This window comes from Delphinapterus leucas, chromosome 12 (genome assembly GCF_059928025.1).
Source record: "Delphinapterus leucas isolate spDelLeu-1000000601 "Yukka" chromosome 12, BTC_Dleu_Yukka2, whole genome shotgun sequence".
In the NCBI taxonomy this organism is placed as follows: domain Eukaryota; kingdom Metazoa; phylum Chordata; class Mammalia; order Artiodactyla; family Monodontidae; genus Delphinapterus; species Delphinapterus leucas.
Window position 1 is genome coordinate 59,804,975 of NC_143140.1, and position 25,448 is coordinate 59,830,422.

Here is a 25,448-nt window from a genome sequence, read left to right on the forward strand (position 1 = left end):
TATCTCCAAAATGCCAACCTACAACCTACCCTGGGAATGGACTGCCAGTTCTTTGGCAAGGCAACACTTTAGCTCAGTCTTAAAGGATGAGTTAGAACTACTCAAAGGTGGAGAGCTGAGCAAGGAAGGAAGGGAGGAGATGTAGGGCATTCGCATGCTCTGTTGGCAGAAGGGGTTAAAGAGTTAAAGAACAGAGGGCAACCACCTGATATATGTCTGCAAACTACCAACAGCTTAATACTGGCATAAATTCTGAGACAAGGAGTGGTGGGAAATGAGGCTAGACAGGGACTATATATCACATTAGGAAGGATTTGTATTTTGTGAAAAATTTTATACTTCTTCAGTAGAAGATGGGGTGCTCCTTAAGTGTACTGTGTAGAAAATTACATAGTTAGAATTGCAATTTGATACATACTCAAAGCCCTCTGATTATAGCCCTAACCTGTCTTCACAGCTTTTATTTCCGTTGCTCTAATATGAGGTCCACAAACTCTCATCAGATGGAAGGACTGGCTCTTCCTTGAACACACTCTATAACTTCCCCGCTTGATGAACTCACTCAGGAAAAGCAAGGCCCATTTTACCTCTCCTCTGCAAAGATACATATAATGCTCTTCCAAAGGTAGTTGTGAGGATTAATGAGCTAACGCGTGAAATCACCCAGTTTACCGTTTGTCAGTTAGGAGACAATCAATTTTCTTCCTTCCTCCTGGCACTTATCTTAATCTACTTTGAAGTACAATTATACGTGTACCCCTGCTACAAGACTGCAAAATCCTTTAGTCTGTGTCTAAAACAGTGGCTCTAAACGAGGGGCAGTTTTGCCTTTGAAGGGATGTATGGCAATGTCTGGAGACATTTTGGATTATCTCAATTATCAACTGTCTCGATCATAGGATGTTAGTAGTTATACATCCTATAATGCATAACAGAGCCCACAAAAAAGAGTTACTCAACCCAAAATGTCAGCGGTGTCGAGGTTGGGAAACCCTGGCTTGGTTCATCTTTGTGGCCCGGGCAGCAGTTAGCAGAGTTGCATGTTATAGGAAGTATTCAGAGCTGTAAGAAATTCGTTGAAACTGCTTTTCTGTAGGTAAATTTATAAGTTGCTGTGAGGGAGTAAAAATTAAATTAGAAATGTATTTGGTGTAGGAAAATTGAAAGGTGACAGAGGTTTATGAATCTTTATTAATTTGGGAGAAACCAATTTCCATTTGTATTTAGAGGTGACCAATTTAAAAGGTGAAGTTCTCTTAATCAGCAAGCTTTTGTAATGAAATGCAGCAGGATTTACTTTTATATCAAAGTCACTCCCCTGATAGTTAAAGAATGCAACCGAATACAATTAAAAGATCACTGGTAAGCAAAATACAGTGCCTTGGCTGCATTCTGGGAGACGAGTACAGTTAATAATCTAGATTCTAGTGACACTTTAATGAGAAGTTTAAACTCACTGGCCCTGAATCTCAGAATTTATCAATGCTCTTTACCTAGATTTTCATTTAAAAGTAATTAAGTGATGAGTGAAAATCAAGAGAAAAGTTTGTGATTAGGAAAAAAGTTGCTTTGTAGATAATTCAAGTAGTAAGTATTTTAAACTGAAAAGAAGAGATAAACTACTGATAAATCTATGGCATTTAGCCACAATGGTAAGGCCTTCCTGTGGAGGAAGACGGGGAGATACAGGCAGTACCCAGGGGATTTAACCAAACCCATAGCCTCTTTACCTCGCCACAGTCGGATCCAGCACCCATGACAGAGTACACATGGGACTAGGTCACTCAGTGATACAGGCATTTTCATGGGCCCTGGTGGATAAAAGATTAAGAAGCATTAATCTGTTTCTCCATTATCTGTGAAAATGCTCAAATCACTGTGTGATTTTGTTTGGTCAAATCAATATCTTTGCTAAAGCCAAATAGGATACACTGGTTTTTAATAGTACCCTGTATTCTAAAAATAAGTCCCATAAAAACAGTAACCTGATGATCCCATTATATAAGGAGATTGTTCTTACTATCACAATTTTATTGCCAATAGCAACATATACTTCAAAGAGAAAAATGCTTATTTGATGACTTTTCTAACATATTTTTAAAAACCTAAGTGCTAATGTAGCATCAGTGGTATGTTATCTAGCTCTCTGTTACTATGTGTAGTGGTTCAGATACTACACTTGGGGGTGGGAGGGCAGCAGGTCCACTGTCCCTCTCATCCAGGATCTGAAAACAAAAGCTTGTGAAGAATATTTTGCATAAGTCTGCTTTCTCATTCATTGCTCTCTCTTAAGCAGGGTCACTGTTTCTGTGCCAGGAAAACCACTGTTTTATCTCATGCCAGATCTCTTTGGAAAAGAACAGAATCTGCCAGAACGTGCTTTCTTTCTCAAACTAAAATTAAAGATTTTCTAAAGTTCCTTTTAACCGGACCTCTGTCTCCAAATAGTTCTTCTCATTAAATATCTATCAGTGTACCCTCTGACTTAAAATGTTCCACTCACATCTTCCAGAAATACTGCAATCTGTCAGCTAATGGAAAACAAGTTCATTAGGTTTATCACAGCAGCAACTTTTTGCCCTGTACCTTAGCTTCCTGATTGAAGACTGTAGCCTTTTTCCCAAGGTTCCCTTCCCCGATGCCAAATACTCAGTAGGATCAATGCCTGTCTGAAATGTCACCGTGAAAAATTTTCATCACTGTCCTGAGGACACGCCTTTAAGGATTCCTCCAAACTGGATTGTTTTGGAAAAAAAATTTTCCACATATCAGGAAATTAGTTTGCTTCCTTATACCAGTGCTCATTATTTGACTAAATAATTATACTTATATGAAGGAATACAAAACTACACCATCTGAGGGGACATATATCAAAGGGCTTTACTGTGCTCCTTCACAGATACTATTTCAGTGAGCAAAGACTTCCCTGACCACAGGGACCTCTGTTGTGTGCTTCAGAAAGGATGCTCTGATGTGTGAATCCCAGTCAAATGCATTGTGATATTCCTTACAGTTACCCACCCCACTGCTCCTATGTATCATGTCATCTTAACTATACTCGGTATGTCCTGGTTCCTGTTACTGGTCTAAATAAGAGTTTTTCTTACTTACAAAGTGTTGAGGCAACATTTCAAGGAATCTCCTTAATATTTTTCTCTCAAAACATTTTTCTGATAGTCAGCAGGAGTCCAATTTTAGTATCTTAGGCTCTGGGCTAATGAAAAGTGAATTAGAAGTTGATTGGCACAAATGCAAATGCTAATCCATTGATGAATGGCCATAATTCTGTATTTTTCCTCTGGACCTAAAATAACTTGTTGTAGATTGCCTGGCAATTAACAAATCTTAAACATAAATGCAGAACAAAGGAAAACAGAGTAATATATTCACTTATAAGGCACATTATATGAATCAAGAATCCACACTGGAGTCCAGATCCAGTCTGATGAACTCTTTTGGAACACTGAATCTAGTCAAAACCACATGCCTTTGAAAAGTTGCTCCCCCAGTGAGATCCAGTACTGTTGCCTTTGCCACATGTCTAAAGCATCTTTGTTTTGTTTCAGCTGGCAGGGTTCATCTACGCCTGTTATGTTGTGAAATGTATAACTGAAGAAGAGGACAGCTGTAAGTATTAAAGCTCTGTTCTATTTCTTTCAAGTTCAGAGCATCTTCTTTACTGCCTCTTACCTGTTTTCCTACTTCTCAGACAATATCCCTTAACACATCATTAGAATAGGGACTAAGCCCTTTGTACCCATTAGGCTAAAATGGTTTTCATAAAAGTATCCAGCATATAGATAACTAATCAGTTTCACCCAGGACTACAAATCCCAACAATCAACAATTTGCAATAGTTCCAAAAATTCTCACAAGAACTGACTCCAGATTGATTCAAGAAATTTGTCTTCATGAAACCAAATGTTCATATTTCCTATTCTTTCCTACAATTTGATACAAATAGCTAGAACTTTATGTCAGAGTCTCAGCATTCCGCACTACTGCTTGATCCAGAGTTTAAATGGAGGTACCCTCTCACAAGCCTCTAAGTGGCTCCATTGTCCTCTGCTCTTCGAAAAATTGGCAGGTAGAAGGTTTCACTCCTTCCTTGCCCCCTAAGGATCTGAAATAGGAGGATTGGGAAAAAGTACTTCAATGGTCTCTGGGTACTTGTCCATACAGCTATATTTATTCTGAGGAAAAATCAGAGCTGGGAATCGTTTTTCTTGGTTTCCAAAGATATTCATAATGATTGGGGTGTTGAGACAGTGGAGGAAAAGATGAGGATCCACTGCTCTGTTAATAGGATGATTTGAGGAAAATACTCAAAGAGAAATATGTGTTTCTTCTTCACTTTCCAGTCACACTAGAAAGAGGGAGGCTGTATCATGCGATTCATTTAGAGGAGGCACATTCTCAATCATATCCACACACGATGTAAAATTAGGACTACACAGTGCATAGTTTTTATTGTTGTTTGCAAAAGGAAATGATAGCCCTTTACAAATAAGTGTTTGTAAAACACTCCTCAATGTATCAAGTGCGATGTCAGTTTTGGGATATTTTAAGATGAGTAGGGACTTCCCTGGTGGTGCAGTGGTTAAGAATCCGCCTGCCAAGGCAGGGGACACGGGTTCGATCCCTGGTCCGGGAAGATCCCACATGCCGTGGAGCAACTAAGCCTGTGTGCCACAAATACTGAGCCTGTGCTCTAGAGTCCGCAAGCCACAACTACTGAGCCCGCGTGCCAAGAGCCCGTGCTCCGCAACAAGTCACTGCAATGAGAAGCCCGCGCACCACAACGAAGAGTAGCCGCCGCTCACCACAACTAGGGAAAGCCCGCGCACAGCAACGAAGACCCAATGCAGCAAAAATAAATAAATAACTTTATAAAAGAAAAAAAAAAAAAGATGAGTAATATGCAGTCTTTTACTTCTAGGAATTAAGCATTTTGTAGGGGAAAGAAACATGTGAACAAATAAGTATAATAAAGCTCTGTAGAGTGTATAGTGTGGGGAGATAGGAAAGGAATCAGGAAAGGTTTCATAGAGAAGGACACTCTTGAGCTTGGTCTTGGAAAATAAATAGATATTTGGATAGCTGATGCGGGAGTAAGGTGATCCCAGGCAAAAGGTGAAAAAGAACCAAGACATATCACAGCCTGCCATGTTGGGGGCAGAGCAGTCAGGTTAATATGACTGAATTATATCCTGTGCTAGAGGTGGGTACCCAGAGATGACTGGAAAAGATGAGATAGTAGAAAAACGGTTATGACAGAGTAAGGAGTCTGGACTTTATTTTGTATAGCATAATGGCCAATCAATTGGCAGTTAATAGAAAGAGAGTAACAATCAGAAATGCACTTCAGAAGAAACATAATGGTATCAATATGAAGGAGAGACTTGAACGGGAGGGTCGAAATGAAGGAAAGACAGACAGATTAGGACACCATGAAAATAACTGAGATATGAGATGATGAGGGTCTGGACTAAGCCCAGTGTTGGAGAGGGAGAGGATAGATATGTTATTAAACATAAAAATAATACTGATTAATGGGCTATGGATGGGTACTATGTAAGCGGTAAGGAAGAGGCTGATAGATTTCTGAATTTCTGATATGAGTGAACGGATAGATGAAAATGTCACTTGAGGAAAGTAGAATGGGGATGCAGCAACTGGTTCAGTTTGGAAAGGTTAAGTTTGAGGTGCTTAACAAAGATGCAGGAGAAGATATCTAGTAAGCACTTGTCCTATGCCCAAAAGATTTATTCTGTTGGAAGGGTAAATATTAGGAAAGGTAAAAGATATATGGATTTTAAAATGTATGGACTCCACAAACTATGTAAGTTTATTCAGCTATTAACCATTCAGTGTCTTTGTGCCAAATCCTTGATGAGTCTATAGGTTAAATTTCATATGGGAATTGAGCTTTCTCTAAACTATAGTGTTTGATTTTATTTCACAATGATGTCTGCATTTTTATCTTCAGAAAAATACTGACACACCAAGTCTCCTAGACAGATAATCGGTATCTCTCCAGAATAGTACCTCCCAAGCGGGATCCCAGAAATGCTAGTCCATAAGCTATACTGCTCAAAAAAGATTCCAAAGCCAAGTAAGTTTGACACTGAAAATTTAGAATGCACATTTATGTATTAACATCTCTGAGAGTACTGCAATAAACAAGTATGTCCAATTTGTCCTAATCCAGTTTTGTTTTAACCATATTGTGTTGGATGAGATACAGTGAGGCCAGAAGCCGATCAAAGAGAGAAACCAAAAAGGGTTTTACTACATTCACGGTTCCCTAGGGAGAACACAACATGCCATGCAGGGCCACTCAGGGAAAGCATCATCGTGGGTCATGAGGCAGAAAGAGAGAAAGAAAGACAGAGAGAGAGAGGGAGGGAGGAGAAAGAGAGAGAGACACACACACACACACGCAGAACCGTAAGCAAGTGCTTTTATTGTGGTTTCCAGGGAAAGGACCAGGCAAGGCAGGGTAAAAGGATTTAGGATTGGCTAAGTTTGAAAGAGGTCCCCATGAAATTCATGTTCACTGTGAGTGTCAGAGAATAAGGTTTGGGGCTATCTAAGGTCTCCAGATGTTTGGGGTGGGCCAGGCTTAACTTGGGAACAGCCTGTGGTCATTCTGTAGATGTTAGGGCATTTTACAGAAACTAAAAGTATAGTTAATATCCCAAACATTTGAACACGGAAACTTTTTTCATAAGAAATCTTAATATTCCAGGGAATTATAATTCCAGGGAACTCATTTTAGGGAATTCTGCCCTAGGTCAAGTTTTGGTCAAAGTCATGTAAATCCAAGGGGATGTGAAGTCACAAATATCTTTTGGAAGATAAGGCTTATCTTTCAAGTATCTAATAAACTGTTTTCCATAATGCTTATGTCTTTTTATGTATTTTGACCACAACTCCTTAAGTGGCTTTATTAATCTAAAAGAAAAGCAGACTTATCATAGACAATTTTTCTAATTTTAGTCTTTTTGCTCAGTGAGTAAGATATGAACTACTTTCCTTTTTTTTACATCCTAGTAGACTCATGCTTATCATTAACGTTCATGGGACTACTAAACAACCTGGAGGAGATGCTCATTTGGGCCAGTTCTCTGTCCAGTTAGGTCTGTTTACTTGTGGTCACTCACACACAGACAATTACGAATATTTGTTGAGTAAAATGCTTTAGATTGATATTTCCCATGCATTATCATTATCTTGATCACCTGTCTATATGTTTACCTCCAGGCACTGCCTAGAACACATGACTTCCAATGCTCAAGTGTAAAAAAGGCTGCAATTTCTATCTAGTTTTCAGTAATTATAAGGAAAATTATTTTGATCCTTTAAAAATGTTTTGGCTTGATGAATGTACAATAAAACACACACACACACACACACACACACACACGCACACACACACAAATGCTCTCAGAAAGTAAGTCCTGAAAGATGGGAAAAGTTTAATGTATATATAAACAGGGAAAGGATCTCTGTGTAACTATTCTTACCTGCTGTGGATTTGCAATGAAGCAACCTGATGGGAGTGTAGTACAGGAGGAGATGCCAGCTCCCTACTTGCCAAATTAGTTAAGTTTCCATTCCTAAGAGCCTCACAAGGAACACAGGACAGTTTGGGTTCTGTAGCTGTGCTGAGAATGGACTGTGGAGATAAGGGCCTAATTACGGCACCTGGAAGACTGAAATATTCTTGACGTCAATAGGAAGCGGACCGGCTCTGTACCCATTTTTGATATCTGAGGCTCAGCAGCAAGTGTAGCCAGAGAGCCTCAGAGGCACCACACTCTAGGGAGCTAAGGCAAGGGTTCAGGCTCCATGAGCAAAGAGTCAAACTTAGACTCCACAAATAGCAATAAATCATCATTGAACTAGAGGGAGTTCCTGCAGGCACATCAAATGCCTAGGATTTTTTTCTTTATTTCTCCTTTTAAACAGTATCTCATTTACTTTTCTAGAGGCCAGTTTTATAAATACTTATATAGACACTTTAATGCAAGGTTGTTGTTAATTTCCCCAATGAAAACCCTGGGCCTTGAAGTTTACATCTCTGACCCTCTGTTTATCTAAGCCAGAGCCCCAGCCTGACAGGTCAACTGGCTGTGCAAGCTCACAGGACAACACTGCCATCTGCTGTGCCTATCAGGAGATGACAACCACCCTTGGAGCAAAGATTTCAAATAGGAAGATGTGGGCAATTCCGCCCCCATGTATCAGTCACCTAGGGGTGCAATAACAAAATATAACAGACTGGGTGGCTTAAACAATGCATATTTATTCTCTCACAGTTCTGGGGGCTAGAAGTCCAAGATCAAGGTGTTGGTAGGTTTGGTTTCTCCTAAAGCCTCTCTCCTTGGCTTATAGAAGGCTGAATTCTCACTTTGCCCCCTTTTCTCTGTCTGTGCATGCCCCAATGTCTCTTCCTCTTCTTATAAGGTCACCAGTTTTATTGAATTAGGGCCACGTACTTATGGCCTCTTTAGCCTTAATTACCTCTTTAAAGGCCCCATCTCCAAATACAATCACATAGCAGGTTAGGCCTTTAACAGATAAATTTGGAAGGGGATACCATTCAGACCATAACATCCCATATCTAAAGATACACACACACACACACACACACACACACACACGCACACACGCACACACACACGCACACACCATGTGGCTGTTGGCTATTTGAAAATACCTATGGGGAACAGAGTGGGGCTAGCTTCTGCTCACTGGCACATCAAATGCCTGTGGGTAAGAGGCTCCAGGTGGTAACGGTAGCCTCCCTGCTCCTGGCTCACTGCCAGTAGGCAGGAGTTGCGGTCCGCATCTCCTGCTGTGAGGTGGGGTGATCTGCCTTCAGATGAGAAGCTCCTCACCAGAAAAAAGCTGGGACCTGCTCCAGAGGGTGTGCCTTGATACTTGAACCTTATTTGAGTGGGGCAACCATCACAACATACTTTTATATGTTTGTAAAAGGCAGCGATATGTCTTAGGAGAAAAGACTTTCTCCAAGAGAGCGGGCATCCCTCGCTGAGCTGTCTTTGTGGCTGGGCTCTTCACTGTATCATCTGTTGCCAACCATGCTGAGTTTTCCTTATGACCTCCAGTGTTTTTTATTCCCCTCTACTTGTTCTCTTTGACAGTATTCTGTGAAAGAAATAAAATGTTCTGAGATTTCTGGTCTGGTGCCTTTTATTATACTTGTAGCCTTTCTCTCCCTTAATCCTCAGCTCTTCTGCACCAGAGTCTAATGTCCACTTACAGTGATAGAACTAAGAACTTATCAGCTTCATTAAAGTTGTTAGATGTGACAATTAAAAGGAAAACATGCAGCTGTGGAAAAATAATAACTTATCCATAATAGAAAAAATAGGCAACATGATTTCTCAATTTTTATTATGTTTTCTTATAAACCTTTGCCTTAATAGTTAAACTAAAAATAAACATCAGTCCTCTGGAAAGTGTATCCATTTTTCTAAGTAGTCACTATCTTTTCTAAAAGAAATTCAGTGTGTTTGCAAATGTTCTTAAATATTCAAATCATCCGGGAAAATATGCAGAATGTCATTTTAAAAATATCCTAAGAGGGCTTATTTTGAAAAAAATATTGGAAAATTAATTCTAGATGTTTAAACACACATGTTCAGATACACACATGCACAAACCTACCAACCAAGCACAGATTCATAAAAGCCTGTCCTGAATTCTCCAAAATAAACTGGCCTTGGGATAAAAGTCATAATCGATTTATAGACTCTTTCATTTGAAAAGCAAACCACAGGAAATGATTCACTTCTCTGAAGCTAATAATTTTCTGTTATTTTTGTTTGATTTTTCTTCTAAAGCCTGCCGGCCTACACTTCTGTGTATTGAACTCTGTTCTGTATATTTCGATCGCTTTTCCAGTTTGACAGGATCATTGAGTTTGGATGCAATTCTTTGAGCACAAGGACACACTCTCCCGCCTGTGGGGGAGGGTAGAGGTGGCAAGGGAGGAGTACTCGTCCATTAAAAAATATTTGGTTCTTTCTGTTTATAAAGGAATGTAAGTTTACTGCAGAATGTAGAGAAAATACAGATAAACAAACAAAAAAGAAAATTAGAATGATTTCACAATTTTGAATTCTGGTTCTCAGGTAACATTTGGGTATATGTCTGCTTTCTTCCTTTCTTCTTTTTCTTTCTCTCTATCTGGTTGTTAGGGCCATATTATACAGTCTGTTTGGTAACCTGAGCTTTCTTTCTTATTATTTATAAACCACTCTCCAAACATAACCTAAGGGGTAGGCAATTAGCAGTTCAAAAAAGGTGCCAAGTTCCTGGGTGCCAGGTTGACAGGTAGAGTTATGAGAATGGTGTGTCTATTTTTACTGTTCAAATATCATACTCAAGCAATCAAATGAAAGCGTAGTATATTATTGTTTTCTTTATAACATTTGTTTTGTAATTCTGAAGGTGACTGAGTGAAATAACCTTGTCTATATCTGCCAGGCTTCCAAAATTTCAAAATGTGCTGTTCCTTTCCCCATCTCTGAACAGAATCACATGTGATTAGAGTCTGGAGCCCCAGACTTCAGAGGCTACTAACCTCGAGCTAGTGCCCTGCAGAATCATAGTGGGGCCAAGGTAGAACGTGTCACCTTGCTCCTCTTCCAACTTCCCGGAGCACAGGAGCTCTGCATTTATTTAATTTTACAACTCTTGATTCCGCTTAAGATTTCTTGTGAACTAAGAACACCACAGAGTTTGAAATGATAGGAAACTACTGCCTACTGCTCTATTTCAACACTTTAATTTTATAGGCCCATATAGATTAAATGGCTTGCCCCAGGTCACTGAGCTTATCGGTGAACTTCTGACATAATATAGCACATATTGACTCCCTCAGGGTAAGAGTATTAGGGGATGCTAGTGGGGACCACAGCTATCTTGACCACCACTACATCCTCAGCATCCAGCCTACCCCCAACCTGAAGCAGGACTCAGTAAGTATATGGGGAAAAAACGAATCAATCAGCTCTCCACTAACATTTCTTGGACTATATGGAAACTCCTAAGGAAATGTGACATTTTTTTTAGACCCTAATTGATTCTAAGTAAATGAATAATGAATTAGAATAAAGCAGCTTTCATCGTTTTCTAGACAAATGGAAGAAAGCGGAAAAAAAAGATAAGCTGCCATATGTAAAAATAAAAAACAGACTAGATGATCAGCACCTGAAACGAATGCTTACATATAGATGTGCCTCCTGTCAATCACATGCAAGCTCCTATCAGTGACAACAGCCTTCCCTAACAGTGATACAATTGTTACACTGTCTCCCAAAATTAGTGCTGGTCTCTTTTTCAGCCAGCCTGCTGTTAAGTTGCTCCCTCTTGTGGTCAGGGGAGAGAAAACATATGCACTGTATTTTTAAATTTGGATATTCAGGTCCAAATTGAGTCTTCTTTAACAATCACTTCTCATATTCTCCCTTTTCTCTTAACATATCCTCCATTATACTCTACCGCTTATTATACACACACATACATGCACACTATGATCATCTTTAAATAAATCTAACGTTCCCCAATCAAAAATAGCGGGGAAAGAAATTGATTCATTCCCTATCCTTTGTTGATTCGAAACAATCAGGACCTTGTTTCTAAAGAGTCAATGTTGAGGTAACTATATTCATACTAGCAAAGGAGGACCTTTAACTGGGGTGTAATAAAGAAGGTATGTGGTGCAGAAAACTGATGTGATCCAGTAGATGAATAACATCCAAGTTGTTTTAATCCGCCTCAATGGAAAAGAAAGCAACAGCATGTGAAAGGAAGGAGAAGTGGTGACATTTATGGAAATGAATAAAAGAAACATCTCCCATTTTGATTATTCTGCCTCTTCCAATTCTCTAATACCTAGTCCACCTGTACTGGGTGTCCTGTACTTGTTTCCTCACCATCTCTCTCTATACCCACATGGATAATGACATGAGAAGGAAAGCAGCTAAGTGGCAGAAAAATAGGATGCTTTTAGCACCAATATACAGGCTCACAAAATAAAATTGCTGGGATCCCTTAGTCCTACCTTGAAAGGACAAATGAGAACAAGACAAAGAGCTGGCCCAGGAAACAGAAGTCTTAAAAGCTCTCTAAAGCTGAGACGTGCTAAGAAAGAAGACTGTACATTCAAAGTTAGTCTTTTGATAAATGATGCTGGCTGTCGCCAATTTCATTACGACCAGTTTTACTTTAGTGGTGGAAATGGCATCTAATAGGAACAGAAGGCCAAGCTTAGCTATCTCCTTCTTAACAGCAGGAGGACTAAAAACACTGCAACTCTAAGGATGGCCACCAGGTATGCAGAATGAAAACATCTGAGTGGAGCAGCCTTACACAGAGCGCTGCAAGAGTGCCTTGTAAATAAGCAGCATAGGGCGAACCCTCAATCCTGTGACATTTAAATGAGGCTGCTCCAGCAGCAGAGTCAGGAAGGCCTCCATGAGGATGGGTTGGCATTGTGTGGCAGGGAGTGAAGGAGAAACAAACTTAAAGCTCACAGGAGGCGAGGTTTATTTAAATAATAGAAAGTAATTAGGCTGAAGACAAAAATCAGTGATGGCATTTTAAAATTACAATTAATTTAAAGGTTAATTTCCTTTGGTGTTAAAATCTTATTTAAAACATTTACCAGGAAAGGAAATGAGGATGTTACTATCAAGAGGTGTAGAGTGCTTCTGGGAATCCATGCCTATTATCACTGGAAAATTAGGTTAGGCCCAAAGTGAGAATTTCAGTTCATTTCTGTGTATAATAGATGGCAGTCTGGTCTCAGTGTCAGCCGGACTGGCTGGGGCAGTGCAGGATTTGCATTTTTTGTTTGTTTTTGGGATTAATTGCAAATGTTTCCAACAAAGAAGGCTAGTTTATACACGAACAATCCTGACACAAAAAAAATTGGATAGGGACTGCTGCCTTTGTAACTAATGACGCTGATGTTAAAGGAATTCCCAAGAGCACAGAGGCAAAGAGACGCACATAGTCACTCATCCATATACCTTCATCCCGGAAGTAAATTAAAAGGGGGCCACATTATTTCTGTGGGCTCCAAACCTGTCAATCCGATGCTTCTCTCCCAGGTCCCACCATTTTCATCACTTTGTTTTCCAACTGGGAATTGTCATGTCTCATGTCTCAGGTTCCAATATACCCTATTCAGCAGTTCATCTCCCTGGAAACTTGCTTAGTAAAATCAATGCGTAATAGTAGTAACAGCCAGAGGGGAAACAACTCCTTTGCACTAAATTTTCCCATTCATGATGCCTTTGCAGATTTGTTCATTTTAAATGTTTTATTGCTGTTATCAGTATGTAAACCAATCCCACAAATATGGAATTGTGCAGATCATAGCTCTATGAACAATATTAGCAATCACCTGCTTTAATCCCCTAATTTTACAGCTGAGGAAAGGAACACTGAAACTGTTTTGCCCTGAGTCAATCATTTAGAGTCAGTGCTGGGAGCAGAAGTTGTCTCCCGATTCTAGGTATACTTTACACATCACTTCACTGTGAGACTCGACGTAGATTCTTCCAACACATGTTTGCTGAGTAGCCACTGCACATGGTAGGCTGTGTATTAGTCACCAGGCACGAGGCAGACACTGTCTTTGCCCTCCTGATACTTACAGCCCAGCACACAGTTCACAGGAGGAACTACGCCAAAGCGTGATGAGCGTTCAGACAAGGAGAGTGGGGGTAGGGGGACATAGCCCAGGGGTGCCTCATCCAGTTAAGAAAACTAGGAAATTCTTCCCTGAGGAAATGACATTTCCACCGAAACCTAAAGGACAAATCAGGGGGATATGCAGAATTTAACAAAAATAGGTGTCTTTTTTAAAAAGGGTAACTTTTTCCACCCGTATTGACCAAATGGATACCATAATTCACACAGGAATCATCTTAAGTGTTTTTAATGAACCCCATACAGCAAATCTAGTTTCACCTTTCTCACATGGCTGGAAAAATATTAGAGTAACCACTGGACATCCTCATACCTGAAACTGCTATTGTTGTTCTATAAAGATGAGTAGTTTAGGTTTAGTCCTCCTTTCTGGAGGCTGCAAAATAATGCGAAGATTGTGTTAGCAAAAATTACAAGGGGATTTTAGCATGCACGCTTTATTTTTCATTTTCGTAAATATGTATGCATTGATGTGCCCACATCCTAATTAAAACCACTGCATTTAAATGGGCTGTGCCTTCTAATATATATAAATATATCCTGGATGTCAGCTGAGAAGACATACCCAATCATGTCTAACTAGCTTGCCTACAGCCTGTAATAACTGCTCTTTTCAATTTCAACGGCAAGGCATGTCACATAATTGAAAGCCATTCTAATAGGGGAGAACAAAACAGAGACTGGTAAGTCTAATCCACCCAAATGGCATGGCACAAAGTGAGGCCAGGCACCTTTAAGATAAAGTTTGCTTAGCCATTTCATCATATTCTGCACACGATTCCACAGTTATTGAAAGTAACAAAGATATCTGAATACATAATTTTCTAACTCTAGCTTTACAATTTCTTGATCTTCCCAGCTTTTACCATCTTTGTCACCACTCACTTCACCTACCTCCTTAGTTCCCTTCACCAAGGAGGCTAATTTTTATCACCTTCATTATGGAGGAAGAAGGCTTCTCTAAAAATCACCAGTATTTAAAATTCTCTGCCTGACTATAAACTCCTATCTTTACTCCCTCCTTGTTCTCCTGCTTCCCTCCTGGAGGAATTTTTCTTCACCTTTATTTAGGAGCTTCCCTCCACTGGAATCTTTGTTTATCTTTCTGCTCATCGTCTGTCTCCTGAATCCACAGGAGCAGTGATGCTCTTACAGGCACACTTAGTTTCCTTCCTCGCTTTCTCTTCCACGGTCCTTGGATTTTCCATGTCCCTGCTTGACGAGGCTCAGGTGCAGCTTCTCCACTCCTAACCCTGGGCTGCTGCACGTGGCTGGAGAGAGTCCCTAAACCCAGCTGGATGCTCTCTCCTGCTCAACAGGGCTCTCACTCCTCTCCCGTGGACAGTGTGCCACAGTCACCACAGGACGAGCTCCAAACCTTTCCAAGTTCCTGAAGTCTAGTACCCAAACCTGAGAAAATCAAAGCTACCAAACTTCTTCCATTTTTCCCTCAGAACCTCAAAAATTCTATACTAGCAATTATCTTTCTGTCTTTTAGAAACCCTCTCCAAATCTGAGGGGAACCATTAAGCTTTTCCTCTCCAAAGCAATCCTTCCACCAAGCCTTGGCCTCATCCCCTCTGCCTGGTTCAGGAGATGAGCTCTTGGTGTCTTCATTCTCGCCCACTCCACTGTAAAGTTCCTCTTCCCTACATATGGGTCGAAGTCTCATAGACTACAAACCAGGCTGGGCGTAGCCTCTCCCCATCCTTTCGGATAATATATAAGGTGATTTCCAAAACTATTTGAAATATGGAAACTCATTTCTATGTAGTTTTTTAAAAATATATCTTCCCTTTTTTTCCAGAGTATGTCACATATGTCACATTCCTACTGCTTGCCAGACCACAATTAACCAACCACGTGGGCATTAAGGGTTTCCATAAACCTACCTCAGCTTCTGCTGATGATTTCCACACTCATGTCATTCCATACAAAATTCCAGCAAATTCTAACACAAAGTTCTCTTCTTTGACCCTTACCTCCATCTACTTCCCAGGCCTGAAAAATTCTCATCCTTTCAGTAAAGAACCTAAATATACATTTTAAAGCATAATTTGAATCATTCTTTTGGTATAAATCCCTTGCTAAAAGAGATGAGATCCCAAATCTACCTGTAGTGCATCCATAAAATACATGCATCTAAGTATTAAACACATATAACCCTGTGAAGTTGGAACTGTTTTATTATCTCCACTTCACAAAGGAAGAAAGTCAGGCTCAGAGCAATTGTGACCTGCTTGTGGATATGATGCTGGTCAGAAGGGAAGGCACACCTGAGCCCAGGTCTTCCAACTACCAAGCCCTCAATCATTATACTACTTCATACTTTCCCTGTGATATAGCCAGTGATGGCATTAGATTATTAGAATAAGATTCAATAGCAAGATCCTGGTCTCAGCAGAAGACCAGCATGTGTTTCTTCAAATCTCACCTAAGGTACTGGCCACACTAAGAATTAGCAAAAATAGGCAAGAGTGCAAAGACAAAACAGTTTATCAAGTGGAAACTTATATTTCATTTTTATTTTTAGAACCAACAGTTTAAAGTGGTTACTCAAATGATCTCTAACTAAAGAAATATTTCATTTTTATACCATTGTGGTGATCGCATTCCACTTTCAGTTTTTAGTATATGTAAATGTGTTACCACGTTTAAAATACTGAAGATCTGGTTCTGATACAACTAAGAGAGAAACATGGAAAATAGAATCCTAAGACCCTGAGAAAATGTTATTTTCTGAACAAGGTTAGGAACTGAAGCATCTGCCATGATTTAACTAATAAGTCTCATGTCATTCAATGCATGTTTCGCCTGCCAGAAGCTCTCTGTAGCATCACACTTCAGTGACCTTTCAGGCAATAACAGACTAAAGTACCCCTACAAAGGGTTGTGTTTTCCTCATCAGAAAAAAAAAAAATAGCTCTGAGTCCACTCAGAGATACAAGTCCAGACTGCGCACATCAAGCTCACACAGGAAGCTGAACTGCTGCCACCAAGTAAGTCTGTGTGGGAGGAAGGTGGGGCTTTTGAATTTGGGCTACAGTAGGTTATGCTCTGAATTCCTTTTGTGCAACTGGAGATAAGTACCCTTGAAATAGAGACCTGCAGAGACAATGGATTTACACTGTTTTCATAGGCCCACACAAATTTTTTAATGTCCTTCAATGAGTTCTTCCAAATATTTAGGCTTAGCTTTCTGTGAACTGCCTGTTAAAATTTCCCCCCATAGCCTTTTCCAGCTCTGTCTCCAAAACAGAGTGTGTTGCCTAGTGGCTTTGTCGTTAATAACCAAGGTACAATATCATATTACAATACCTCCCTGCCAACATGTATTTTAAAAAGCAGTTTTAAGTTTGCTGAACTCAGTGTTCATGATTAAAAGGTTTAAATAAAAGGGAAGCTCACAACAGGGAACATATTTGAGTGAGGAATATTTATTCAAAAAGCACTTTTCTCTTACTTGGTAATTTTGAAATCCCACTATTATTAACTTTATTAAATCATAGTTATTAAACTGACATGGCACTTTACTAATTTAAAATCATTGGGCATCTCTGTGCCTCTGTTGGTAAGTAGACAAAAACACACCCATATTGCAGATAGGAAAACTAAGCCAAAGAGAAAACGCTGTTAACATCTGAAAAGAAAATAACATTCCTGAGTTGTTTTCAGATGACCAAAAGCAAATCACTACAATGAGGAAAAGATTAAACAAGTACAAATTTTACTTTATTTTGTCACCTACCCAGTCATGTACCTCTGTTTAGGATGCTATGAACTGGCCAGAAAGAAAGCAATGTTTTCCCTAGCAGTTATCAACATTTGCAACATAGCATTCATCAGTGGATTACCCTCTCAGCCCAGTCATTCTGATGCTAAAGCATGTCCTAGCCTCTTTCTTTCTACTCCCCTAGATCAAAGAGACTAGAGTGGTGCCTTCTTCCCATTGGTATCCAAAAGATTTCTTTTATCTCACAGGACCCAAGCAATCACTGACATTCTAGATCTTCTATAAATGGTCCTCTCTTTATTATTATTCAAGACCTTATGAAGGAAAGGGTAAATGCACTCAGTCAAATTTCACTTAGAAATTTTACCAGCATCTTCCATGCTTAAATCAATTGTCTTTAAAAACAACAACAACAGCCTGAAGAGTTTATTCAGTAAATATGGCTTCCATGAGCCAGACACTGCTCTGGGTTCTGGGGCTACTGTAGTAAATAGTAAATCTCATGCAGCTTAAATTATAGTGATAGGATCAACAACAGAAAGGTAGATTCACAATATGTCAGCTGGAGATAGTTTTCAATAAAGCACAATAAAGCTGAATGAGGAAAAAGAAATTAACCTCTAAAATCCCAGCAAGTCCCTAATCTGCCTTGCACCAATTACAATTACATTTCCCTTTTCCCAAGTGTTTCCTGGTCCTTGCTGCTTGTACGTGCCACATATAACTTACATACTACATTTCCTAATGAAGCCAAACACCAACTCCCTCCTCTCATTCTTTTCGTTCCATTAAAGGCTGCAGCATCCTCCTAGACAACAAATTTGAGCTATGAGCCAAACATCTAGATGCCACCACAATTACCTGGAGAAGTACCTGCTAGCTGTTTCATGACTCCTATTGCTTAGGAAAGTTTTACAATATTCAGTAGCCTCTTTAGAGCCTAAATAAATGTAATTATATAAAAGAAACAGAAAACAGACCAAAGTGGTATTGAGGATATTCTAAAAATGTAAGCTAGCCCCAGTAATTCAATTTTAAGAGAGAAAAACATAATTTCTTCTACTATGCTCTCCACCCACATGGCACCCCAAAGAGTTCCAAATTATGGGTGAAACACCATTCTGTAAAAGATACGGAGAACCATGTCTACCTACACTGACCACCACACTCTTAACTCTAGTGGTGAGTTGGATCCAGCTTATTAATACTCCTCTCCTTCAGGTCTTTAGGAAGACATCCAATTACTGAGGATGAGCACATGTGGAAACTGACCTTACATAAATTCTTTGGCTGTGAACACAGACAGGTATATAAAATACACTACAGAAAATACATCCTTTGATTCTGATTTAAATTTGAATGCCCCCTCACAAGTGAGATGGTAAAAATGCATCCTGGTTACATTCAGATCCTCTTCTTTTCTCATCTTGGTTCTGAGTCATCTGCTGTTGCATCCTTTTCCATGACCCCAGATGATGTGAATGATCAGAACAATCGCAATCCTTCTGTCAAAACTTTAGCACTATCCTCCCCAGTTGGGTAGTTGTAAATCGGCTCTATCAACCCACACATCAGATAGATGGCTAATAAAAGCAAGACCCAGACAACTCAACCTCCATTCGCAACAGTACTCAGACACATCTCATTTCCCTTCTGGCCTTTTCTCATGTCTCCAGAAGGTCTACACTGCTCCTGACTCAAGCTTTGTTTCCCAGTTTTGGTCCCAATTCTATCCTTTGGACTTGAAGATTCATCTTGGTTTTTTCCGGTTATCCCTTGGCTCACTGCACAGTCTCTGACTTATAAATTACCATCTGTTTTTTTCTGCCATCCATCTCACACCTCTGGAATCAAGCTAAGGAAATATTTCAAAACAACAATAAAAACACTAATAAGCCTGAGATTGACTTGGATCTCGGTTTCAGTGGAGGAGACCTTACTGTTTACATCTGCCCACTCTCTTCTCCAGCACCAGGGTGGGGCCATCTTACTAACAAGGAACCTCAGAACAAGGAAACTTTAATGCTTGAATGCCTCTCAGAAAACTAGTCCTTAAGTCTTAATGTTGGTAAGAGTGAACCCAGGGGTTCCCGGGTTCCCTGGTGGCGCAGTGGTTGAGAGACCGCCTGCCGATGCGGGGGACATGGGTTCGTGCCCCGGTCCGGGAGGACCCCACATGCCGCGGAGCGGCTGGGCCCGTGAGCCATGGCCGCTGAGCCTGCGCGTCCGGAGCCTGTGCTCTGCAACGGGAGAGGCCACAACAGTGACAGGCCCGCGTGCCGCAAAAAAAAAAAAAAAAAAAGTGAACCCAAATGAACAGGAATTTAGGCACTATCTGCAATGAATCCCCAATCGTAGAAAATAATTTCTCAAAATACAAACTTTAAATATAGTTGCCATTCAATTATTGTACAGCTCTTCTGGTACCATTTATATTAGCTAATGTGCAGACGTGGGCAATTCAGAAAACAAAAGAGGTTCGCTCTCTTTGAAGTCATCTTCTATAAAATATTTGATATAGTTCTACAGTTGTTCCAAATTAAAACACTTTCTTTCTCCTAAACTGCATGGTTTAGAAGAATTATGAAGAAAATTTTTAAGGGCTTTTAATTTTCTTCTTCCATACCACATGTCTCACCCAGGGCTCTACGTTCCTTATTTTATCCTCACACTAATAGTATTAAGTATTATAATTCTTGTGTAAGAGAAGTTAAGTGATTTGTCTAAGGTCACACAGCTGGCAAGTGGTCAAAGCAGCATTTGAACCCTGATCCTTCTAACATCAGGATCTCTGTCCTTTTCATTACACTGTAGTCCTCCTTATCTGTAGTTGCACTTTCCATGGTTTCAATTACCTGCTGTCAACTACAGTCTGAAAAGATTAAACAGAATAAACAATTCATAAGTTTTAAATCGTGAGCCATTCTGAGTAGTGGTGATGAAATCTCACACCATCCTGCTCTGTCCCTCCAGTAACATAAATCATCCCTTTGTCCAGCATATTCATGCTGTGTATGCTACCCATCCATTAGTATAGGAAAAAAAAAATAGTATTGTGTATATATAGGGCTCAGTACTATTCACGGTTCAAGCATCCACTAAGGGTCTTGGACTGTATCCCCACTTCTGACCAGAAGAGAAATTCTGCCTCAATAAAAGGGTTTTCATGATAAAAAGAGATATTAAATCATAAGAAGACACGGAGGCACCTTGAAAGCATATTAATAAGTGAAAGAAGCCAATCAGAAAAGGCTAGATACTATAGGAGTCCAACTCTATGACATTCTGGAAAAGGCAAAACTATGGAGACAGTAAAAAGATCAGTGGTTGCTAGAGATTAGGGGAGAGGGAGGGATAAAAAGGCAGAACACAGGACTTTTAGGGCAGTGAAACTATTCTGTATGATACTAACATCGTGGATACATGTCATTACATCACTTCGCCAGAAGTGAACCATAATACAAACTCTGGACTTTAGGTGGTAACAATATGTCAGTATAGGTTTATCAGCCATAAAAAATGCACCACGCTGGTTGGGATGTTGACAGTAGGGGAGGTTGTGCATGTGCTGGGCGGGGTGGGGGCAGGAGGGGTATATAGCAACTCTTGGTATTTTCTTCTCAATTTTGCTGTGAACCTAAAACTGCTCTAAAAAATAAAATCTATTTTAAAAAAATGAAAAGATTTCCCCAGACATCATGGACTTTATGTTACTTGCTCCAATTTCTACCTGTAACACTTAGGATATTAAAAAGAACAAAAACTAGTCAAAGCTAAGCCAATAGAAAAAGATATTAGAAAAAGTAAAGATATCCTCTAGCACCCTCATGCAGTTTCTAGTTTCCTCTCTTTCTTCTTCCAGTCATCTATCTTGTCAGCTTTTTGTTGTTTTGCCTCTTTTTGCCCCACCACATGACCTCCACATCCAGGAATGGGAAAGAAAAAACAAAACCAAAACATTTTCACAGCACTCTTAGTATTTACTGTCCCAGTTACTACCCCTTCCAAAATGTAGTGGTATAAAACAACCATTATTATGCTCATGGATCTGTGGGTTAAGAATCCAGACAGGGCACAGTGAGGATAGCTTGTTTCTGATCCCCGATGTCAGGGCCCTCAGCTGGGAGACTCCAAGATTGGGTTGACTCAACAGCTTGGGGCTGGAATCATTTGGAGGCAATTTTTCTCACATGTCTGGGTGTTGATGGTGACTATCAGCTAGGACCTTAGCTAGCCCGTCAGCCAAAATCACATCCGAGGGTCCTCCATTGATCTCTCCAGGTGCGTTAGTTTGGGATTCCTAGTTTGGGCATGATGGCTGTGTTCCAAAAGAGAGCATCCCTAAAGAGCAAAGTGCATGACATTTTTTTGATCTAGCCTTGGAAGTCACAAAATGTCACTTCTACCATACTCTACTGGTCAAAGTGGCCACAAAGTTCTACCCAGGTTCAAGAGGAAGGGACAAAGACCCAAACCTCAGGATGGGGTGAGTGTCAAGGTCACACTGCAGGCAGATATGGAATAGGAGATATTGTTGCAGCTATTTTGGATAATATAATCTACCACAGTAACTCTTGTTACATCTCATTGTACCTTAAATACCTAGGTATGTATTGCATTTGAATGTTTGGTTAGAGTTTGCTGCACATAACTTTATTTCTGATTGTCTGTTTGAGATTATGAACCACATAATGGCAGGGACAGCCATTTTGAGCTAATTTACATGACCTCCACCATCACACCTTGTACTTGACAATCATAGGATATAACACTATTACTAGTGCCGCAATTGCTGATAGGTACATGCACTTGAGCGATCATTATTTTTTACATTTGTTATGTGTTGCAGAAAATCTCCATGCTAACCAAAAAGACATATAGCATCTTAATTGTGCAAGTGAATTTTATTGCTCCAATTAGGTCTTGGTTGCTTCAAAGGAGTATATAAATTTCTTCTCCCAAGTGAATAGATTCTTGTAAAGCAATAACTGAATCTCACAGTTGAGGGGGGGAAAAAAAATCACTGCCTTGAAGGAACTATCTTTTTTCCTCCACAATTAGCTAGTTCTGGTTTAATAGATTATTAAAAGGTTTATATTAGTAATCTGTGTGAGACCTTGATCGTGAACGTTTATCTCTTCTGAAAAGTTAACTAATTAAGGCGATTGTCCCTTTCAGTTGATTTCATAGGTGGCTTTGACTCTTATGGCTATCAGGGGCCTCAGAAGACATCTCATTTACAGCTACAGCCTATGTACATGTAAGTACTTTAATTTGGAGGTATTCTTCTGGGATACTAAAAGATGATTAAGAAAATGTTATTGTGGCACAAAATAGATGGCATGCAGCTTTCCTTCAGTCATTTACTTTCAGTATTTTCTCTTCTATTAATATTGTTCTGACTGAGATAATTCTAATAAATTTTTTAAAATTTAACTTATCAGGAAAGCTATCTCTAAAGTTACTTTTAAAAGTAGGCTTATATAAGTATCAACTACATGGCTAAAAATCCAATATAATATACAACTTCTTTGAATTACCCAAAATTTGTATATTTTGAAAATGATATAACATTGTAGGTAGTTATATGTAACTATATATAAGCCATATATCCTGGTTTTCCCAGTACAGTCTTAGTTTACATGGGTTGTCCTGATATAATTATTACCAGCACACCCTATTAGTCTTAAAAGTGTTCTCATTTGGATGATAAATGATAGGTTATCACCTTAATTATGTGTAGTGTTAGAAAATAATAATACTCTTTCATATTTCTGGTGTGAAAAGTGAAAATGAAACCAGAATATTAACACTGAAACTTATCAGACCCTTAACTCTAGCACTCAAGAGAGCAGACATACAATCAGAGCCTGATTTTTATATCTGTGTTTAGGCAAATTCCCTTGGATAACAACTGATAACAAATTCTATATATCAGCATCAAGTGATATGCTGAATTGCAAGCGAAGATCAAAATAGAAAGTAAGATTCCAATTCATTTCGAAATGTGAGCTTCTCTCTTTGAAGATATGTGTTTGTCGTCGTTGTCCTCCACCATTGAATCATTTTACCTTTTAATATTGTTAGTGTGTAGGATAATAAATACATTTTTTGGATTATTTCTCCTCCAGAGAGATTAAAGTAATCCTTATACATCCCCTTTTAAGCTTTTCTTTACAAAGGGAATGATCTATGCATCATGCCTGCATTTTGTGTGTGTGTCTCTTGTAGTTTCCCAAAAGCATTTGGTAACACCACTCATAAAAAAACTTTATCGAATTCAGAAATCAGCCAATACTCTATGTCATTCAAAGCATCCCTTCTGTAAACAGGACATCACACATCCCCTCTTTTACATTCCCAAAACCACTGCCCTAATTCAGGCAATCATTAACTGAAGTTTTCCAGTCTCTTTCTTATTTTAGAACTCCTATCCCACCTTCCATGTGACTGCCAAATTAATCTTCTTAAAGACCACTCTGATTATGTTAGGCCCCTGCCCAAAACCTATCAATGACTCCTTATTGCCTACTGAACAAAGTTGAAACTCCGTATCAGACTTTGCAAATCTACTCTGATCTGGCCCCAGTGTTCTATTGAAATATTATCTCTCCTCTTCAACCTTTAATAGTCTCAACCATATGCAGACAATGCTGGGAGACCCCAGGAAAATGTAATGATAAATAAGAGCTGGCCTCTGCTTCCTGAAGCTTATCATCTATTGAGGGCACACATAGTCTGATATCTCCCCTTATCCTTTTTCCTTCTTTTTTTTTTTTTTTTTTCACAGTCAAACTAAAACTCTTACCATCTGCAAATAGGACATGTATTTTTCCAATTGTCCATGCTGTTCTCTTGACACCAAATGTTGTTTGTTTTCCCCCAAATTCCACTCTTTCAAATCCCACTCTCCTTCAAATTGTATCTTAAAATATACTTCCTTTATGAAACATTTCTTAATCTTTTTCCTTTGATATTTCTTTTTGTTTTGCCCCATACTATAGTTGTATTTCTATTTATACCGTAACATTCCTATCCTCCCAGAAAGATTTGATAGCTTAAGCAAAAAATAAAATGATAAATCCTTTACATTCTTTACCATTCTTCTCAATATTGTAACATAGCCTTGTGTAAAGTGTTCTATTAAAAAATAAAGTCAGAGCAGTAAGGAGCAGTGGTAAGGAGTAGTGGTTAAGACGAGCTACTGAAGCCAGACTGCATGAGATAAAGTTCTTTATGACCTTGGACCTATAACTTTATTTGAATAACTTTATTCTCACCAAGCCTAAGTTTCCTCACCTGCAAAATAGAGACAACAGCATATGCACTTCATATAGTTGTTCTGAATTTACATAAAACAATGCTTGTAGAGCATGTACAACATAGGACACGTCACAAACTACATGTTTAATAAACATAATTTATTAGATGTAGTAATAATGCTTATGTTAACCAATATTACTCATGAAAAGATTTTATCAACTCAGAAATCACCATACACTGTATTTCATTCCCAAAAGGTTTCCTCTGTAAACAATATATCACATATATCAGCCCAAGTAACATGTAACAATATGTTTGTGCTCAAGAGTAGACCAGAGGGCTTCCCTGGTGGCGCAGTGGTTGGGAGTCCGCCTGCTGATGCAGGGGACGCGGGTTCGTGCCCCGGTCCGGGAAGATCCCACATGCCGCGGAGCGGCTGGGCCCGTGAGCCATGGCCGCTGAGCCTGCGCGTCCGGAGCCAAAAAGAGTAGACCAGAACATCTACAAGTCCTGCAATTTCTTGCTTCTGACAATATCACACAACATTCTTATCATATAATATTACATTGTGTTGGTCAATATGAATGATCAATAAATATGATCAAAATATAATAAATTAGATGTAACCACTCTGTAAGGATCAGCTCTGATAATAACATGAGAATGCTGATTATATATAGTCAAGACTATAGTTTCA

General features: G+C 39.3%; 1 protein-coding gene across 1 annotated transcript in view; it reads left to right on the plus strand.

Annotated features, from left to right (window-relative positions):
• The window catches only part of NKAIN2 (sodium/potassium transporting ATPase interacting 2), a 145,967-nt gene extending 123,215 nt beyond the window's left edge, over positions 1 to 22,752 (plus strand). Inside the window, exons 2-3 of the mRNA XM_022555800.3 lie at positions 3,567 to 3,627; positions 22,667 to 22,752. Coding sequence (XP_022411508.2) covers positions 3,567 to 3,627; positions 22,667 to 22,752 — 147 coding nt within the window. The remainder of the gene's footprint in view (positions 1 to 3,566; positions 3,628 to 22,666) is intronic.
• The last annotated feature ends 2,696 nt before the right edge of the window (positions 22,753 to 25,448 follow it).